Below are 20,948 nucleotides of genomic sequence, written 5' to 3'. Positions count from 1 at the left end.
AGAAGATGGACAAGGTGCATTGACTTGGAGAGCCAGAAATGCTCTCTTTGTGATGACTGATATCATTCCTAAGCAGATGATACATAGGCAGGTCAGTAAGCTTTGATATGACAGGGGAGTCAGAGAAACTGGAGTGGAAGGTAGTGTAGCTCAATGTGTTAAAATCCTGTGCTGATCTTGCAGAGATTGTGAGATCAACACCCAGCACATCTTAATTGTGGCATTCTACCTTGCAGGTACACCTTGATGATCTCACAAAGAGGTCAGCTTTGTGCAGCTGTGCAGCTCCATTTTGCAATGAGGAAAAATGCATGTTAAGGTCTGCATCTGGTTTTTCTATTTTTAAGCTTTGAGAAAAGAAGTAATGTGTGCAATATTTGTATCTTTTTCATGTTCTTTCTTTGCTTTCAAACAAGAGCTTGTGATTGTAGCACAGTTTGGTAAGAAAAAAGGGGTTATTTTTAAGCAGGAAAGCCAAAGGTACTGTATTTAGAAAATCATCTTGCTGTTTGGACAGAAAAGTACTATGTTTTGCATGCAATATGTTTGTATTGATGTGCCCTATTGATATGGTGGCTTATTAAATCTATTAGGAGGAGAGAAAAAAGAGGAAAAAACAGATTCCTGAAGTCTATGTAGAAAATATAATTTCGGAAGCCCAAAGCAAGTCTATGTTCCGCCCATAGAAACTCACATTCAGCCCAAGCAGAAACCACACTTAGACCAGCTTTTCATTCGCTTTCAATTTCCACGATGTTTAGATGCAATCTGCCACCCAACTAGCTTCTATCTGGTGCCTTTCCTTAACCACGCCCACATTATGCCCTCGATATGCCCAAGTCTACATATTTGGACGCAACTTTTCCAAAAACTCGCATCTATATTCTGAGAACGCCTACCTGACACCTAACTCCGTCTAAGTCCCAATTAATGCTTGTTAAGACCCTTAAATCGCTCATTAACCACTTAAATCAGATGTCTAAACCACGCCTAAAGTTAGGCGAAGTTTGCAGAATCAGGGCCACAGAGTACATATTCTAATTCCTGTTTCAACTTAAGAAATAAATCATCAATAATAAGATGCAGGCAGCAGTCCAGCAGTAAGATGGGGGCTATCCAGTCTTTTGAACTATCATATATTTGATTATCTTCCAGTTGGTGAGAGGTTTTATATGTGTGCTCGGTGCAAAGAGATCCTAGCACTCAGGGAACGGGTCCGATCTCGAGACTAGAGTAGCAAACTTTGAGGAGCTAAGGAAGACAGAGAGGTACATAGAGGAGACCTACCAGGATGTTGTAGAAAAGTCCCACATCAAGTCTGGCAGCCTCTGTGCTACCTCAGAGGAGGGAGGTCTTCTTAAAGGAGAGCATCATGCTGGTGAAGTAGGAGGCAATCCTGTAGCTAGGACCTGCCCACCAGGGGATGCAATGTCCTCTAGCACTGAGGATGTGTCTCCAGGGGCTTCTGCCCAAGAGGGAAGGATTAGGACAGCCGTTATAGCTGGAAATTTGATCATTAGGCATGTAGATAGCTGGGTGGTTGGTGGACATGAGGATCACTTGGTCACTTGCCTGCCTGGTGCAAAAGTGGTAGATCTCACGTGCACCTAGATAAGATTTTAGACAATGCTGGGAAAGAATCTGCTGTTTTGATATATATATGGGGACCAATGACATAGGGAAAGGCGGTAGGGAGGTTCTGGAAGACAAATTTAGGCTCTTAGGTAGGAAGTTCAAATCCAGAACCTCCAGGGTAGCATTTTCAGAAGTGCTCCCTGTTTCACATGCAGGTCCCAAAAGACTAGCAGAGCTCCGGAGTCTCAATGCGTGGATAAGGAAGTGGTAGGAGTTTTAGGTAGGAGAGTTTTAGGTTTGTTAGGAACTGGGCGACATACTGGGAAAGGGGGAACCTATCCTGTACCACCATATCCACCTTAACTAGGGTGGAACCAGGCTGCTGGCATCAACATTTAAAAAGGAGATAGAGCAGCTTTTAAACTAGAAACTGGGGGAAGGCCAACAGTTGCTCAAAAGATCATGGTTTGGTGCAAGGTATCTTTAAAAGATATCATCGTAACAGAAAAGCAGAGCATCCTAATAAAGGCCACAGTAGATTAGGTTTCCTTAAATACAGAGTAGGCTGATTGTAAAGATTGCAAATTATCTATGCCAACTGCTGAGCAAATTGTAAATAGACATGACAAACATTTGAAATGTCTGTATGCAAATGCAAGAAGCCTAAGAAACAAGATGGGAGAGTTAGAATATATTGCACTAAATGAAAAGATAGATATAATAGGCATCTCTGAAACCTAGTGAAAGGAAAATTACCAATGGAACACTGTTACACCAGGATACAAGTTATATCGTAATGATAGGGTGGATCATATCAGTGGAGGCATAGTGTTATATGTTAAGAAGGGCCTCAAATGGACTCAAAATTCTACAAGAGCAGAAACACACCTTGGAATCCCTGTGGATAGAAATTCCATGTGTAAGGGGGAAAAGGATAGTGATAGGAGTGTACTACTGTCTGCCTGACCAGAATGAATGGACAGATGTTGAAATTTTATCAGAAATTATGGAGGCTAACAAACTGGGTAACAAAGACTAGGGGACACTCAATGAAGTTATAGGGACATACTTTTAAAATCAATAGGAGAAATATTTTTTCACTCAGAGAATAGTTAAGCTCTAGAATGCATTGCTAGAGGTTGTGGTAAGAGCAGATAGCGTAGCTGGTTTTAAGAAAGAGTTGGACAATTTCCTGGAGGAAAAGTCTGTTACTGAGAAATACATGGGGGAAACCACTGCTTGCCCTGGATCGGTAGCATGGAATATTGCTACTCTGTGGGTTTTGGCGAGGTACTAGTGACCTGGATTGGCCACCGTGAGACCAGGCTACTGGGCTTGATGGACCATTGGTCTGACCCAGTAGGGCTATTCTTATGTTCTTATGGGTGATTTCAACTACCCCAATATTAACTGGGTAAATGTATCATCAGGGCATGCTAAGGAGATAAAATTTCTTGATGACATCAAGGACTGCTGTATGAAGCAGCTGATTCAGGAACCGAGAGGAAGCAAAGCAATTCTAGATCTAGTTCTTAGTGAAGCACCTCCCCCTGTCATCCCCTTCAATCTGTCCTTCTGTTCCCTCTCCACCACCATATCCAACATTTCTTCTCTCCCCATGCATTTCTCTACCTCTTTCCTCTAATAGTTTGTCACTTCGCAACTTTTGCCATGATTTGTGTCTTTGTCTCTGCAATATTTTTTCAATAACTTTGACTAGTTAGTTAATTTTCAATAACTTTGATGTGTGTGACCAGGCGCAGCCAAGCTGGGCTCAGCAAGTGACCTAACCCAGTGCACACAAACCTCAGCCAAGCGATTTGCGAGGTTGTTTGGTAGCTTGGTACGGCTGAAAATAAGAGTTCAAAACTTTGGGTGCAATTTTCTTGGGTACTGTTTATTGTTTTACCAGCATAAACAAGTGTCAATAAATTCTCAGGTTTGTATCACCTTATGCTCAAGTCCAGCATTCACAAACCAAACAAAATTGCAGTTTAAGCCAAAAATATGCCAAAACATAAAAGCCTTATTTCAATAAAATGAAAGTTTTTTCTTCTGCCAGGCAAAGCTCCCATGGGGTTAGGCTTAATGCCCCAAGGGTGGGATCCTCTCCAAATAATTTTCCCTCAATGGAGCAGCTTGGAAAGATCCCCTCCCCAGATCCCAACAAAATGGCTGCCTGTGGCTTGTATTTAAAGTTCAAAACAAAACTTCAACATTTCCAATAAACTTGAGCAGACTTTACTTTTCCCTCCAGCTCCCTTATTAGCAATGGCTCTCAGTCTATGTCCATACCTTCAGAACAATGTTCCCTCTAAGCTGTGCACTTGTGCGCACAACTTGCCGAACCCGCGCATACAAATTAAAATAGCGCGCACAAAAAAATAAATTTTTGCCTAAAATGATTTTCACTGCTAAAATGAAATGTTGCAGAAGACCAGCGGTCTGATTTCCCATTTATCACATTTATTGAAGCGCTATAATATAAATTTTAAGTAATGAACGGAAGCTTTCCAGTCCTGATGAAATTAGGGTTCTTGTCGACAGTGTTGTGCTGGCCATTAAGATGAATATCTCAATGCTCTCTGTTCAAGATATCAATGAGCACATGGCGAAGTATGTTAGTATACCTGATAGCTGGAGAAGCAAAAACTATGCGTTTGAATTTCTTGGAATTATCAATGGCATCGTGCAAGATGATCGTATGGCAGACATTAAATTAGCAACATATCATACATTAACTGTTGATGAAAGCACAGACATTTCTGTCAACAAGTACTTAATACTCTACTTTAAGTATCGGCCAGTTAATTTAAATGAGTATAGGACATCACTTGGTGGGATGCTATAGTTGGAAGCATGTGATGCTACATCAATAGTAACAGCAATTAGGGAATTCTATAGGAAACATGAACTTGACCTGAATAAAATGGATATGTTCACCTCTGATGGTGCCTCTGTTATGTTGGGCAAAATAGATGGTGTTGCAGCACAGCTGAGAAAAGACATTCCACATTTAGTGCAGCAACATTGTGTTGCACATCAGAAAGATTTGGGACTTTCTGATTCATGGAAAGAAATAAAATTGATGAAAGTAGAAACTGTAATGAGAACTGTGTACACGGTGTTCTGTCGGTCTTCTACTAAACGATGCAAATTTCAAGAAATAGCAGATGCATCTGAATGTGAATCAATTGCTTTCAGACCTCTGAATGAAGTGCGTTGGTTATCTAGACACTGCACTTAAAGCAATTCAAAATTATGATCCCCTGTTAAAATATTTTGAAGAAGACAAAGATAATGATCCTATTGCAAAGTACTGCTATAAGAAGCTGAACAGTGAACAATTTCATATTACACTTGAAGTTTTGAATGATGTCTTATCAGACCTGGCTTCCTTAACCATGGCATTTCAAAAACGTGGTTTGACACCATTGGAAGCTTATCATCTTGCACAGGGTAAATTGAACAAACATCGAATGCAATATTTAGGCGACAAGGTTAAGTGGAGTGATAAAGTCAACAGTCTTTTTGACAACAGGATGAGGTCTGGAGAAAAAGTTTCAGTGGATACTAATTCCATATTAACCTTCATCAACACTGAACTTCTCTGAATAGGGAATTACGAAGGGATGAGACTCCTGGTGGGGAAGAAGATTAAGAAGAGGATAAACACTGTAAAAACGCTAGAGCAAGCTTGGTCCCTTTTTAAGGACACAGTCACCAAGGCGGAAAAACTATATATACCGCGTATCAGCAAGGGATCCAAGAGGAAAAAGAACAAAGAACCGGCGTGGCTCACTGTAGAGATGAAGGAAGCGATCAGAGACAAGAAAATTTAATTTAAGGAATGGAAAAGGTCAAAGACAGACGAAAACTGGAATAAACACAAACAACATCAACGCAGGTGCCATAAGGCAGTAAAAAGAGCCAACAGACTATGAGGAATAAATAGCCAAGGAGGCGAAAAACTTCAAGCCGTTCTTTCGATATAAAGGGTAAATGACCCATGAAGGAAGTGGTGGGACCGTTGGATGACCATGGAATAAAGGGAATGCTAAAGGAGGATAAAGCAATCGCCGACAAACTGAACACATTTTTTTGCGTCTGTATTTACCGAAGAAGATTTACACAGCATATCAGCATACCAGAACCCATCAGGCTATATGCTGGAAACGAAGACGGGAAACTGTCAGGGTTGACAGTCAGTCTAAAGGAGGTATGTAGGCAGATTGATAGGCTTAAGAGCGATAAATCCCCGGGTCATAAAGGAACTGAAAGGGACTATAGCTGGACTGCTTCAACTAATAGCCAATCTGTCAATCAAATCAGGAAAGATTCTGGAAGACTGGAAGGTGGCGAATGTTACGCCAATCTTCAAGAAAGGTTCAAAGGGAGATCCGGGAAACTACAGACCGGTGAATCTGACCTCGGTACCGGGAAATATGGTAGAGGCGCTGATAAAGGGCTACATCATTGATCACCTTGATGGACACAGGCTGATGAGGACCAGTCAACACGGTTTCAGCAAAGGCAGATCGTGTTTGATGAACTTACTGCACTTCTTTGAGGGAGTAAACAGGCAGATAGACAAGGGCGACCTGGTCAACATTGTATATCTGGATTTTCAGAAGGCGTTTGACAAGGTCCCACATGAACGACTACTTCGGAAAATTGCAAGCCATGGAACTGAGGGTGAAATATTCACATGGATTAAAAACTGGCTGGAGCATAGGAAACAGAGAGTGGGGGGTAAATGGACAATACTCGGACTGAAAGAGCGTCACCAGTGGGGTGCCACAGGGCTCGGTGCTTGGACCCGTGCTCTTCAACATCTTTATAAATGATCTAGACATTGGTACGACCAGTGAGGTGATTAAATTTGCGGACGATATTAAGTTATTCAGAGTAATGAAAACACAGGGGGATTGCGAAGATCTGCAATGTGACATAATCAAGCTCGAGAAATGGGCATCGACATGGTAAATGAGGTTCAACGTGGATAAGTGTAAAGTGATGCATGTAAAAATCTCATGAATACACTTCCTCCTCCCCATTCGCGGTTTCGGTAATCGCAATTTCACAAATTCACAATTTTTTTGGGAGGGGAAAAAAAGAACCCCTCCCCATAGTTTAGCCTTCCCCCCGGCATTATCTGGTGCTCTAGCGGGCTTTCGGGGCAGGAGGGATCTTCCTATGCTCCTGCCCCATGTAGATCGGCAATAGGAAATGGCTGTGGGGAGTTCCCGTTGTAGTCTCGAGAAACTACGGGAACTCACGGCAGCCATTTCCTATTGGCGATCTGCAAGGGGCAGGAGCGTAGGAAGATCGCTCCTGCCCCGAAAGCCCGTTAGACCACCAGGTAAGGTCAGGATGCCGGGGGGAAGGCGGGAGGGAGGCGGGGGTGGGTCAGAGCTGGACCAGAAGATATTCATAGTATTTCACCATTCATGGTCTGGCTCTGCCCCTATCCCCCGCGATTCCAGAGGGAGAAGTGTATAGGATGTCTGGGGCGGTACTTGGAGAGACCTCCCAAGAAAGAAACTTGGGAGTTCTGATTGACAAGTCAATGAAGCTGTCTGCAAAATGTGCAGTGGCGACGAAAAAGGTGAACAGAATGCTAGGAATGATAAAGAAGGGGGATCATGAACAGATCGGAGAAGGTTATCATGCTGCTGTACTGGGCCATGGTGCACCCTCACCTGGAGTACTGCGTCCAGCACTGGTCGCCGTACATGAAGGAGGACACGGTACTACTCAAAAGGGTCCAGAGAAGAGTGACTAAAATGGTTAAAGGGCTAGAGGAGTTGCCGTACAGTGAGATTGGAGAAACTGGGCCTCTTCTCCCTTGAAAAGAAGAGACTAAGAGGTGACATGATTGAAACATTCAAGATACTGAATCGAATAGATTTAGCAGATAAAGACACAATTCACACTCTCCAAGGTAGAGAGAATGAGAGGGCACTCCCTAAAGCTGGAAGGGGATAGATTCCGTAGAAAAGTAAGGAAGTTCTTCTTCACCCAGAGAGTGGTAGACAACTGGTACGCTCTTCCGGAGTCTGTTATAGGGGAAAACACCCTCCAGGAATTTAAGACAAAGTTGCACAATTTCCTGCTAAACTGGAACGTACACAGGTAAAGCTGGACTCATTTAGAGCACTGGTCTTTGACCTACGAGCCGCCACGTGAGCGGACTGCAGGGCAAGATGGACCACTGGTCTGACCTAGTAGCGGCAATTCTTATGTTCTTAAGTTCTTCCTTATCCCAAAGAAGTCTGATCCTAGACCTCAGAGCACTAAACAAGTGCCAGATGAAGGATAAATTGTGGATGTTCTCTCTGGGGAACCCTGTTACCTCTGTTAGAAAAGAACAACTGGCTATGCCCTCTACAGCATACACATATTTCTATTCTCCCTGCTCATAGAAAATACCTTTGCTTTTGTCTGGGAACATGCCACTTCCAGTACAAAGTCCTTGTGTTTGGGCTGGCATCATCAGCACCCAGAGTGATCACCAAGTGCTTGGTAGTAATGGCAGCGATACTTCGCTCATACAGCTTATATATTTTCCCTACTTAGACGACTGGTTGATCAAAGCCTCCACACTCCAACAGGCTCAGCTCCTGGGATTTGCAATCAATTATCCCAAATACCATCTGGAGCTCACTCAGGCTTTGGAATTTATTGGAGCACTTTGGGACACAAACCAGACATATGTTCTCCTCTCTCAGCAGAGACTCACTACACTACTTCATCTCTGCCAGGAAGTCTCTTCTCGTCACCACCTAACAGCACATCACATGTTATGACTTCTGGGTCACATGGCTTCCACAGTATATATGGTCCTGTCTTTACCTCTTACATCCTCAGTGGGTGTTATCCTCCCAATTGTCTCAAGTAACTGGTCTTCTATTCCAGCACTTCTCAGTGACCTTGCAGCTGAGAGGCTCTCATCTGTGGTGGATGTCTCCAACCAATCTCTTCAGAGGTCTCCTGTTTCAAGTACCACCTCATCAAAAGATTTTGATAACTGATACTTCCATGTTAGGATTGGGAGCTTACCTGGACGGTCTCCACACCCAGGGATCTTGGAGTTCTGTGGAGACACATTTTCACATCAACCTCCTGGAACTACGAGCAATTTGCGATCACATTCTAGGATCATCTCCTCAATTAAGCAGTACCGATTCGAACAGACAACCAAGTAGCTATGTACTACATTAACAAGAAGGGAAGAACAGGATCTCACTTCCTCTGGTCCTGGGCCATTTCTCGCAACATTTTCCTGAAAGCAGTATATCTAGCAGGAAAACAGAATGTATTGGCTGACAAACTGAGCTCAACACCTTCATCTTGCGACACGCTCCCAATTGCCTAGAAATGGATGCTTTTCTCCTCAAATGGTGAGGCAGGCTTCTGTATGCATTTCCTCTGATCCTTTTAATCAGGACAACACTGCTCATTCTTCACCAAGAATCAGCCACCATGATACTCATTACACCTCGGTGGCCAGGTAAACCTTGGTTCTCTCTCCTCCTACAAATGAGCAAACAGGAACCAATCATTCTGCAAATGTATCCGACACTATTAACACAGAACGAGGGCTCTCTACTGCATCCCAATCTTTTTAGCTCTCACAGTATGGTATGTCTCTATCAACCAGTAGATACTCTTTTACTGTCTGCACCAGTATCAGCTATCATTGAAGCCTCTAGGAAGCCTTCCATGCAGTGCTGCTACCACTTCAAGTGGACTAATTTTTCCTTCTAGTGTAGTGGCAAATCTCTGGATCCAATGACCTCTCCTCTTCTGTCCATATTGGTTGATCTCCTACACCTCTTCTGGCTTAAAGACTAATTCAGTGAGGGCTAATCTTAGTGCTATAAGTGTTTTCCACACACCTTTGAACAACAAGCACTTGGCAGTATCCTCTGATTTCTAGATTCATGAAAAGCCTTTACAATATTAAGTTGTCTCTGAAACTGCTTCCAATGGCTTGGGACCTTAATGTGGTGCTTTCAGCGCTCATGAAGGCTCCATTTGAACCATTGTCTGCTTCATCAATCAAGCACCTTACTTGGAAAGTGGTCTTCCTCATTGCTCTAATGTCATCTTGCCGAGTCAGTGAATTCCAGGTGTTAGTAGCGGATCCACTTTATACTACATTTTATCCTGACAAGGTGGATCTTCAAACTCATCCAAAATTCCTCCCAAAAGTTATTTTGGAGTTTTCAACCAGTTCATCAACCTTCCAATATTTTATCCAGAGTCGCATGCTCATTCTGATGAGGAAGCACTTCACACATTGGACTGCAAACATGCTCTAGCATGCTACATGGATAGAACCAGTCCTGAGCCAATCAAATGATGCACCGGGGCAGGGCCTAAAGCCCGCAGTTCAGAGGAGTCCAAACTTTTACAGGTAAGGGGAGGGGGGTCCGCATCCGATCCGCATCAGCTATTCCTGTCTATTGACCCAAACTGGGAACTCCTGTAATTTGAAAAGGTGGATCGGATCAGATCGTAAAATAGCCAATGGGCCATTTAGTGAATCGGGTGGATAGCAGAGATCATCGCTAAACCTAACTTAACTGGCAGCAGGTGGGAGGGCACCTGCGCATACACAGTACGGACATCTTTTGATTTCTTAAAGTGACTTTGGATGGTGCTGTCCAGGTTCTGTGGATGACCTCATCCACATGTGAGAATATAATAATAATAATAATAATAACTTTATTCTTCTATACCGCCACAATCTTGCGACTTCTAGGCGGTTTACAATCAAGAAAGCTGAACATTCAGCGAGTTATAATATGCAGATGATCAGAGGAAATACAGAGTGCAGAAATTTTAAGAAAGCAAAAATATATAGTTTGCTGACCGGATATGCAATCTAGGGAGGTCTGCTGTCTGCCTGGAGCCAGGATACGAGATGTCACCGCTAGTCTGGATAGACTACTCACGCCCCGAGACCACTTTCCTATGCTTCTTGTCCACATAGGAACCAACGACACTGCCAGGAACACACCGGAGACCATCACCAGAGAATTTGGAGCACTGGGTGAGAGGCTGAAGCGGACAGGAGCGCAGGTGGTTTTCTCATCGATCCTCCAAGTTAGAGGCAAGGGAAGAGCCAGAGATGAACGTATCCTGAGGACGAACGAGTGGCTACAGGGATGGTGCCGGGATATGAACTTCGGATTCCTAAACCATGGGGAAGCGCTACAAGGACTTCAGGGACCAGACGGACTCCATCTGACCAGTAGGGGTAAGAACATCTTCGGACACCGACTAGCCCGCCTGCTTCACAGGGCTTTAAACTAGGTAAGTCAGGGGAGGGTACCCATTCACATATTAGTGCAGAAAGGAATTATCCTGATGAGGTGAGTCGAATCTCCGCTTCCATGTCCAAGGTAAGTACCCACATTGCAAACAGTTCTTTAGGAGTCACACTGACTCGGGTAGGATATGCCTCACAGGGACTTAGCAAACACAAGATATGGAGGGCCATGTATGTCAATGCACACAGTTTAGGTAACAAAATTCTAGAATTGGAGGCTGAAATAAGGAATGCCAACCTAGATGTGGTGGCAATATCTGAAACTTGGTTCACAGACTCACATGGGTGGGATATGGCTATACCGAGCTACAATCTACTTCGTCAGGACAGAGAGGGCAGGTTAGGAGGGGGGGGGGGGGTAGCTCTATACATTAAAGAGGACATCAAAACCATCAGGATCACAGATGTCAAGTACACCGGGGAGTCCCTCCGGGTAATCCTGGCAAGAGGCAGAGAAAAATGCCTGTATCTAGGTGTGGTATACAGACTCCCCAAGACAACTGGAAGACATGGACGCAGAATTAATTGAAGACATAGAGAAGAATATCACTCTACGAGGAGAAGCTGTACTGCTAGGGGACTTCAATATGCCTGATGAGGGGTTCTTCTTCAGATGACCCACGGAGGAGATGGCGCTGCAGCACCCGGCACCCGACAGGTATAGACCCCGGGTTCTAGAACGAATCGTTGCTGTTGCCACTATTTTCTATGGGTAATTTGTTTTGATAAACGAGCATTCTGGATTACCAGCATGCTCCTGGAACGGATTATGCTCGTAATCCAAGGTATATGAAAAATGAATGGGAAAATGGTTTTAAAATTAGTACTATTCTGGGGGCGGGGTCTGACCCACCACTTAGCCCAGTGTTCTTCAACTGCAGGTCCACAAAATGATTATTTTATTTCCGCTGGTCCATAGGTGTCAAAAGATTGAAGACCACTGGTCCTCAGCGCAAACTCTCCTCCTTCAAGTCCTGAAATACTAGAAGCGGCGGCAGTCATGAGTCAGAAACCCCATCTCCCTCTCAAGAGCCCAAGCCCCGTAGCAGCTGAGACGTGAATCCTCCTCCCTCCCGCCCGCCCTTAAGTACCAAAGCGGCAGCAGTTCTGAGCCGCCAAGCCAGCCTTCCTCCAGCCCCGAAACAGCATAAGAAGGCGGCGGTCCTGAGCCGCGAACCCCTTCGCTTCCAGAGGCATTGCTCAAAACCATGCTCGTGACCAGTCTCTGGAGGGTCTTTTCTCTGAGGCTTTACTTCCGACGCGTTATTTTATATCGCGATATTTGTAGATACCACCCCCCACCATATTAAAAGCAGGGTCAACTGATACAGAATATAGAGATGGACTACATTGCATTGAATGAGGGGAAGTGTAGTTTATACTTAAATAAAACTCACGAGCGTCAAAATTAACTACATTTCCCAGCATACACTTTTGTTTTATTTTTGTAGAAATAAGATACAATTATTTGCAAAATACCCCCCCATGTGATTGCAGATTACAATGTTGGTAAGCGGAGGGCCTTTAGCCTGGGAAGCGTATAACAAAGCGGTAAAGGGCAGGGGATGTACTTCCTGTCAACTGTGCCCTTTGACCGCTGTGCTGTGTTATCTCGGGTCCCAAGCCTCGGTGGTAGTACGGCGGGGGTCCTGTGCATGGTTCTTTCGTTCTGTCTTATGCATGGTGATTCTCGCGCTTTCTCAAGGCCTTTTTCTTGTGTGTGGGATTATCTGTAAGTCTCGTGCGAAGTTGTTGCTGCACCTCGTTCTTGTTCGAGTTTTGGTCCTATCTTAACGGTTGGTGGTCAGGTCGCGTGCTGCTTTTTATTGGGACCAAGGCCTTGGGCGCCACAGAAGAAGATGAAGGACAAGCAGAAGAGGAAGAAAGAGCGCACGTGGGCTGAGGCGGCTCGGATGGTAACCGAATTCCAAATCTTTCAAGAACGGGGGGGGGGGAGGGGGCATTTCTGTGTTTGCGAAATATGGCGAGTACAATTATCCACTAGAAACGAGGGGTGAGGAAGGCGCATTATGGGAAAACCTGAACTAAAATAAGATTTTATATGTATCTTTATGTTCAAACTGCTGTGACTTAGCATTGTAGGCTCTCATTCTTAATGAAATTTAGATTTCATGGTGGTATCTCTAATATTTGATTCCAAAACTGAGCCTTGAAATACAATACTTACATATTAACATACTTTTTCACTCTTCTCCCCCCCCCCTTAGTAAGCGAAAAACACGATCTAACTTGAACGTTTTAATTATTTCCAGTAACTGGTTTCAGTGGGGTATCTGATTATAGTACCTAAAAAATGTCTCAGCATTTTCGGGTTTACCAAGATTCTGTATATTCAGTGGCGTACCTAGGGTATGTGGCACCCGGAGCCCATAATTTTTTGACCCCCCCCCCATGTAAAAAAATATTTTTTGTAATAACCATGAAACTGAATAAATGATCATAATAGAAACAGGCAGTGAAAATTTTCTTTTATTGAACCTCATATATGTAACCATTATTCCAAACATACCATAACATAAATTATGTCTGAATTGTCATGACATCAGAAGTACATATGGAGTAGTTGCAGGTGATGCTTGGGACAGTTCTGATTGTGTTAGTTCGGTTTTATGTGTTTTTTTAATAGAAGGGTTTTTATTTCTTTTTTGAAGGTTTTGTGGTCGAGGTCAATAGGTTGTAGAGTTGGGGGTCGAATGTTGCAGCTCAAATGGCTAGGAGGTTGTCGAACTGTTTTTTTTCTTTTGACGTTTTTGGTTGGAGGGTGTGTGAATGGTGCGTGAGTTCTCCTATGTCTGGTTGAAGTGGATTGAATTATTTAGCTGAAGAAATTAGTTACCCCCCCATTCCACACACATTAATTCTCTTCCATTTTTGTTCCCATTATAAAAAACACTGATAAGTTCTCAGAAAAAAAATACATTAAAATAAGAAGTGAAAACAAAGGCCCCTACAGATGAGAACATAACATAAGAATAGCCTAACTGGGTCAGACCAATGGTCCATCATGCCCAGTAATCCATTCTCATGGAAGCTAATCCAGGTCACTAGTACCTGGTCAAAACCCAAAGAGTAGCAACATTCCATGCTACTGATCCAGGGCAAGCAGATGTTTCCCCCATGTCTTAATAAGACTATGGACTTTTCCTCCAGGAATTTGTCCAAACCTTTCTTAAAACCAGCTACGCTATCTGCTTTTACCATAACTTCTGGCCACTTCATTTTTAAGCTGAGATCTTTCCTTCCAAACAGAGACTTTGCTAGATGTCAAATACAGCACAAGGTAACTTCACACGGACTTAGCTGTGCAGGAAATGTGAATCTCTTCATACACCCACCATATAGTGCAAAAATGTGCAAAGGTCTGGTTTTTTCTTTCGATCACTACATAGACTAATGCCACACAAGCAGCGCTGTTACAAACATATTCTGTAGGTCAGTGCTAAGGTTAACAAAGTTTCCTTCCTTGGACCAGAAGGAGATACTGACAAACCACTGGAAGAGATACCAAAACAACTACCCAGGAACAACACCTAAAGACCCACTCAGTGTGTGAACCAGTTGAGTGGAGTGGATTAACTGGGGGGTGGAAATGGGCCCGGAGTTTACTCAGCAGAATTTCCCAGATCACCTCTTCCTCTCAACACATTGACACGCTGCCACCACCACCACTAGGAACACCTCACCGGGTAGACCAGCAATGCTATAAACTTTATAAAACACATTATTATATTTTCTTATAAAGCACATATTTTATCTGAACTCTCTGACATTTTCAACCTTTCCATTCACAAAAATAGAAGGAAGAAAAGTTCCCATTTCCTGCTGTCTCATGTCCCCGGCCTATACAATATTTTTCTTCTGCAGAGTGCAGACCCTTCAAAAATCTGACCAAATCCTCATTTCACTTGCATTATAAAGTACTGAGGATGCCATCTCTCCCCAATCCCAGGTCCTAAAGTCTAAGACAGTAGCGCAAACTAGTGCTGCCAGATTCAGGAAAAAAAATTTCGATTCGATTCAGCCTACTGAATTGGTTTATCGATTTGATTTTCCTGCCCAATTGGTTTTTTTTTTTTCAAACATCCTGGTGGGTTTATTTTATAGCTTTTTCACCCCCCTTTGGCTTCTCCTAACCACACTGGCGCTGTGGTGTAAATAAAATAAAGAAACAAAAAGGACCTTTCCTCTCTCTGTTAAATCCTAGCTCACGTTTGCGGTCTAACACCAGCTCTGGCAGGATACACATTTCAAATCTGACATATTGTAATCACAAAACAGAAAATAAAATTAGTTTTTCTACCTTTTTGTTGTCTGGTTATTTTTCAAATCTTGTTGGTCCAAAGCTCTGGTTGTCTTCTGATAACTTGCTTGCCAGGGTCTCCTTCTTTCTCCGTGCTAACCATCCGTCTGCCATCTTTGTCCTCCCCTTCTGTTTCCCTTCTCTCCCCCGGATGTCTGGCATCTTTCCTTTTTTTGTCTCCCTCCACAGATCCACCTTTTCTTAACTACCCTTTCATCCAGCAGCTCTCCCTCCTTCCCCACCACCCCAGGGTCCACCATCTCTCCCTTTCTTTTCCCAACTACTCTCCTAACCAGTATCTCTATCCCCCCCCTCCACACCATCCCTTGTGTCCAACTTCTCTCCCTAAAACCCATGGTCCATCATCTCTCTCTCTCTCCTCTATTTTCAGACCCATTATTTCTTCCCACCCAAAGTCCGGCATATGCATGTCTCTTTGAACCCCTCCCCCTTCCCTCCGTGTACTTCTACACCAGGGCCCCCCCTCCCCTGAAGGTCTGTCCTCCCCTTAAAGGTCTGCATCCCACCCCTGAATGCCTGTCCCCCCCTTATTTCTGTTTTGTCCCCCCTCACCCCCCAGTCCAGTACCACCTTCTTTCTTTAACCCACCACCACTCTGTTTTCTCTCCTCTGTCAAACCTGCTTTTTATTTAGCGCCAGCTCCTTATTTCTGCTGTGTCCCACCCTCCCATACCTACTAAGTTGTGTCAGAGAGGTGGGATTGGACAAATAGAAGGAGCCAGCTCTCAGCCAACCTGTTATCGCTGCAGGGATTGCTAAAGAAAAAGCAGGTTTGATGGACCAAGGGAAAGAAGAGAAAGTAGTGGACTTGGTGGGGGGGGGGAGTGGTTAAGGAAAGAAGAGGGAGCAGCACTAGTTCCATTAGGAAGGAAAGAAGGGACAGGAGAAAGTCAATCATAGTACAAAGTTTGTGTTTTGTTTTTTAAACCCAACAACTTCTGGCTAAGCTTAGCCTATGGGCCAGTGATATCACAGGCAGGGGCATTTAGCACCTGCCTTACCTGGTCCATAGATTGAGTTGGACCCATTTGTAAACAGCAACAACAGACTGCAGCTACAGCCATACTGTATCATTCTCTATCGCGATGCCATACATCGAAAAAGCACAGTTACTTACCGTAACAGGTGTTATCTAGGGACAGCAGGCAGATATTCTCACATGTGGGTGACATCGGGGCTCCATGGATGACGTCACCCACATGTGAGAATGTGCTGCCTGCTTGTCCTGGGATAATGATTATTATGATTTCAGGCAGACTTAAAAGAAAGGCATTTTTTTTTACCGCATATAAAAAAAAAAAGGAATTTTTTTTCTCTGGTAATATACACAGTGGTGTACCAAGGGGTGGGGGGCGGTCCGCCCCGGGTGCCAAGCCTTGAGGGGGGTGCTCCCGGTCCGGTTCTCCCCCCTGCGCTGGGTGTCGCGTTTGGAAACAGCCTGCAGCAAGATCGCGATGCTAGCGATCTTTGCCTGCTTCGGCTGTTTCCTCCACCACGGTCCCGCCCCTCCTCTGACATCAGAGGAGGGGTGGGACCGCGGCGGAGGAAACAGCTGAAGCAAGCAAAGATCGCTGGCATCGCGCGATCATGCTGCAGGCTGTTTCCCCAGGGAAATGAAGCATGGAGACTGGGGGAATGAGCAGTGCTTCGTGGTGGTGGTGGTGGGGCCGAGCCGAGCGGTCCTTCGAGGTAGTGTGGGGGGGAGCAGCAGGCCTTCAGGGGGACAGGCCTTCATGAAGAACAGGCAGACAGGCCTTCATGAAGAACAGGCAGGCAAGCCTTCAAAGGGGGACAAGCCTTCGGGGGGTGCAGGCCTTCGGGGGGGGAGACAGGCCTTCAAGGGAGGGCACAGACCTTGGGGGGGGTGCAGGCCTTCGGGGGGGGCAGGCCTTCGGTGGGGGTGCAGGCTTTCACCCCTGAATGCCTGTCCCCCCCCCTTGAAGGCCTGCATCCCCTTCGATGGGGGGGCAGGCCTTCGGGGGGGGGACGGGCAAAGATCGCTAGCATCGCGATCTTGCTGCAGGCTGTTTCCAAACGCAACACCCGGCGCAGGGGGGAGAACCGGACCGGGAGCACCCCCTCAGGGCTTGGCACCCGGGGCGGACCGCCCCCCCCCCCCCCCCTTGGTACGCCACTGTGTATATTACCAGAGAAAAAAAATTCCTTTTTTTTTATATGCGGTAAAAAAAAATGCCTTTCTTTTAAGTCTGCCTGAAATCATAATAATCATTATCCCAGGAAAAGCAGGCAGCACATTCTCACATGTGGGTGACGTCATCCACGGAGCCCCGATGTCACCCACATGTGAGAATATCTGCCTGCTGTCCCTAGATAACACCTGTTACGGTAAGTAACTGTGCTTTTTCGATGTATGGCATCGCGATAGAGAATGATACAGTATGGCTGTAGCTGCAGTCTGTTGTTGCTGTTTACAAATGGGTCCAACTCAATCTATGGACCAGGTAAGGCAGGTGCTAAATGCCCCTGCCTGTGATATCACTGGCCCATAGGCTAAGCTTAGCCAGAAGTTGTTGGGTTTAAAAAACAAAACACAAACTTTGTACTATGATTGACTTTCTCCTGTCCCTTCTTTCCTTCCTAATGGAACTAGTGCTGCTCCCTCTTCTTTCCTTAACCACTCCCCCCCCCCCACCAAGTCCACTACTTTCTCTTCTTCTTTCCCTTGGTCCATCAAACCTGCTTTTTCTTTAGCAATCCCTGCAGCGATAACAGGTTGGCTGAGAGCTGGCTCCTTCTATTTGTCCAATCCCACCTCTCTGACACAACTTAGTAGGTATGGGAGGGTGGGACACAGCAGAAATAAGGAGCTGGCGCTAAATAAAAAGCAGGATTGACAGAGGAGAGAAAACAGAGTGGTGGTGGGTTAAAGAAAGAAGGTGGTACTGGACAGGGGGGTGAGGGGGGACAAAACAGAAATAAGGAGCTAACCCTAAATAAAAAGCAGGTTTGACAGACAGAGAAGAGAGTAGGACTGGGGGGGGTTGAGGATAGAAGGTGGTGCTGGTTCTGAGGGAAGGAGAGGACCTAGATTTGGGGAGGAGAAGGGAGATGTGCTGAATCCATGGGGGGGAGAGGGACTTTGGGAAGGGAATAGATCTGCAGGGGTAGGGTGATATTCTTATATAATCCTACTCTATTCCTGGACAAGTGGGTTGAGTACCTATTCTCACCAGACAGGCTTATAGGGAGATATAAATATTCAGTCATCAGTTCCTTCCCTCTCCTCTCAGCACCGCCTCCCATAGAATCAGTTTTAACCTATAAGCCAAAGAGAGGGAGCATGTCTTTAATGCTCATGTTTATTTTTCTTTAATGCCAGTATTATTCTTTTTGTGTATGTTTTGCGGTGTTTGCCACAGTGCTTCAGTGTTCCCTATGGGGGACTTCTTGGGCTGTGGGAGATCGCAGACTTTTGGGAAGTCTGCTTCCAGGGGCGTCGACTGCCTATTAATACACCCCCTGGACAGCCTGCTCCTTCATTCCGGGGCTCAGGGATCTGTCCTTTGGAGCATGCTCACCCCAGGTTTGTCCACTAGTGGGTGGGTGCAGGTTGCATAGGTCCGTGGAGGTGTGGCCAGAATCATAGCTGAAGGTGTTCCTCCGCATATTTGCTACAGTGATGTTCTCTGGTCAGTCAAGAGTCCAGTGCACAGACTTGTTGAGATAGAGAATCTCTCTGTGGGCTGTTCTAGCTATCTTTCCTGCAGTCTTTCGGCACCATGTGGCACAGTAAATACTGAATGTACAGGCTGTGTCGGAGATTTTTTTGGGGGAGGAGGGGGGCTGTCTCCAAAAATGGGTTTTGGGCAGTTTGGAGTGAGCCCTAAACTCCCTTCCCTAAAATCCTGAAATAGCCATCAATGTTCTCCCCAGAAATTTTTTCCATCCGGGTGGCATGAAAAAATAGCTGGGTGGAGCGTGATATGGAAATTTGGTGGTGGGGAAAATTAAATGTGTACTATTTTATTAGTTAATTATTATTATTTTCCAATGCTCAATATGACTTCCTTTTTTAAGGTTTGACACTTGTGCCAGAATATTTTTACTAAATTTAAGAAGTATCCAATTCTAGAAGTGAATAATTAGATATTCACCCTTTTTCACAGTTAAACCGCTCCCCCGATCCAGCAGGGGAGAATACTTTAAATATATATTTTTTATTTCTCTTGATACTTATTTTTTATCTCTATTTTTTATTTATTTTACTTATTTATTTTTAATTCTATCTTTAAATTTATTTATTCATTACTTGGTGGAATACTCATTTCTATCTCTATCTCTGTCTTTATATTTTATCTTTATTTTTCATAAATTGTCTCTTCAGGTACTTTAGTTAGATTGTGAGCCTTTGAGACAGTTAGGGAATTTCCAAGTATCTATCTTATTTATTTTTATTTGTTGGATCTTTTAATGCATTCATTTTTGTAAACCGCTTAGAAACCTCACGGTTATTAGCGGTATATAAGAATTAAATTAAATTAAAAAATTAAAATTTCAAATGGAATTCTGGTCACACTACGACATAACTTCTAGTTCAGACTCTTTCTCGGCGGACTCTTGGACTAACATGAGTATGCAGATATTAAACAAAATGGCCCCCACTAAATTAAGGAAAAAGAGAAACAAGAATCTGGATGGCTGGTATGATGCCGAGTTAGTGAATGTGAAATGGGAGTTACGCAAACTAGAAAGACAATGGTTGAAATCAAGGGACAGTGAAGGGAGAACGAACTGGAGACTAAAATTAAAAGAATACAAAATACTACTAATAAAGAAACGCACTAACTTTTATGCCCAAAAAATTGGCTCTCCGAACACTTATAGTAGAAATCTCTTTGAACTAATTAACAATCTCTACGACCTACAGCCCTTTTTCTGTTCGACCCTAGATTCCCCACCATCTGCAGACGCTCTGGCTGAATTCTTCAACAACAAAATCAATAATCTGAGATCCAAACTAACGGGCTCCAAATCTAACATTTCGAACTACCCAGTTGCCCAGTACAAAGATGAACCTAGGGTAGATATGTCCTGGAACATTTTTACCACTCAATCCTGGCAACAGTTCTGTAAACTCTATATGAAATACGTGGATTCCTATTGCAGATTAGACTGCTGCCCACCAAACATTATGAAAGTCGCTCCAGTCACCTTCAAAGCCAACTTATACAATTGGCTTTCCTCCCTATTACTAACTGGTACATTCCCTGAGGATCTAGGCCAGATTCTGATCACACCGATCGTAAAAAATCCTAAGGAATCTATCAAGTTAACATCAAATTACAGACCTATTACGAGTACCCCCTTATTCGTCAAGCTGATGGAAGGCCTGGTCAACCAAGAATTAGTAAAGTATTTGGACAAATTTAGCATACTACAAGACAATCAGTCAGGTTTTCGATCTGGATTTAGCACTGAAAAGGTCATTGCATCACTGCTAGATTTCCTTCATACCTTATTCAGTGCACTAGTTCTGCAATTAGACTTAAGTAGTGCCTTCAATTTGGTTGATCATGCTATTCTGATTGACTTTCTGGAGTCAATTAGTCTTTCAGGCAATGTGCTGAAATGGTTCCAGGGGTTTTTTGAGTAAAAGATCATATCAAGTCTATATTGACAACAAACATTCCTACAGCTGGGTAAACTCTTGCGGAGTCCCACAGGGCTCTC

General features: G+C 44.2%; 2 protein-coding genes across 4 annotated transcripts in view; one reads left to right on the top strand and one right to left on the bottom strand.

Moving 5' to 3' along the window:
- Positions 1 to 12,235, bottom strand: part of LOC117369007 (nectin-2-like) — a 162,866-nt gene extending 150,631 nt beyond the window's left edge. The window contains exon 1 of one of the 2 annotated variants that reach the window (XM_033962880.1): positions 12,007 to 12,235. In XM_033962880.1, the coding sequence (XP_033818771.1) occupies positions 12,007 to 12,112 (106 nt within the window). In that variant the 5' untranslated portion in view covers positions 12,113 to 12,235. The remainder of the gene's footprint in view (positions 1 to 12,006) is intronic. The other variant, XM_033962879.1, reaches the window with a different exon arrangement.
- A 6-nt stretch (positions 12,236 to 12,241) lies between these two features.
- ASXL1 (ASXL transcriptional regulator 1) overlaps positions 12,242 to 20,948 on the top strand; it is a 227,894-nt gene continuing 219,187 nt past the window's right edge. For both annotated transcript variants that reach the window (XM_033962878.1, XM_033962877.1), the window contains exon 1: positions 12,242 to 12,831. In XM_033962878.1, the coding sequence (XP_033818769.1) occupies positions 12,775 to 12,831 (57 nt within the window). In that variant the 5' untranslated portion in view covers positions 12,242 to 12,774. The remainder of the gene's footprint in view (positions 12,832 to 20,948) is intronic.

Source organism: Geotrypetes seraphini, chromosome 11 (assembly GCF_902459505.1).
Source record: "Geotrypetes seraphini chromosome 11, aGeoSer1.1, whole genome shotgun sequence".
Lineage (NCBI taxonomy): Eukaryota > Metazoa > Chordata > Amphibia > Gymnophiona > Dermophiidae > Geotrypetes > Geotrypetes seraphini.
Note: the sequence above shows the minus strand (reverse complement) of the source record. Positions and strands in the feature narration are given on the sequence as shown.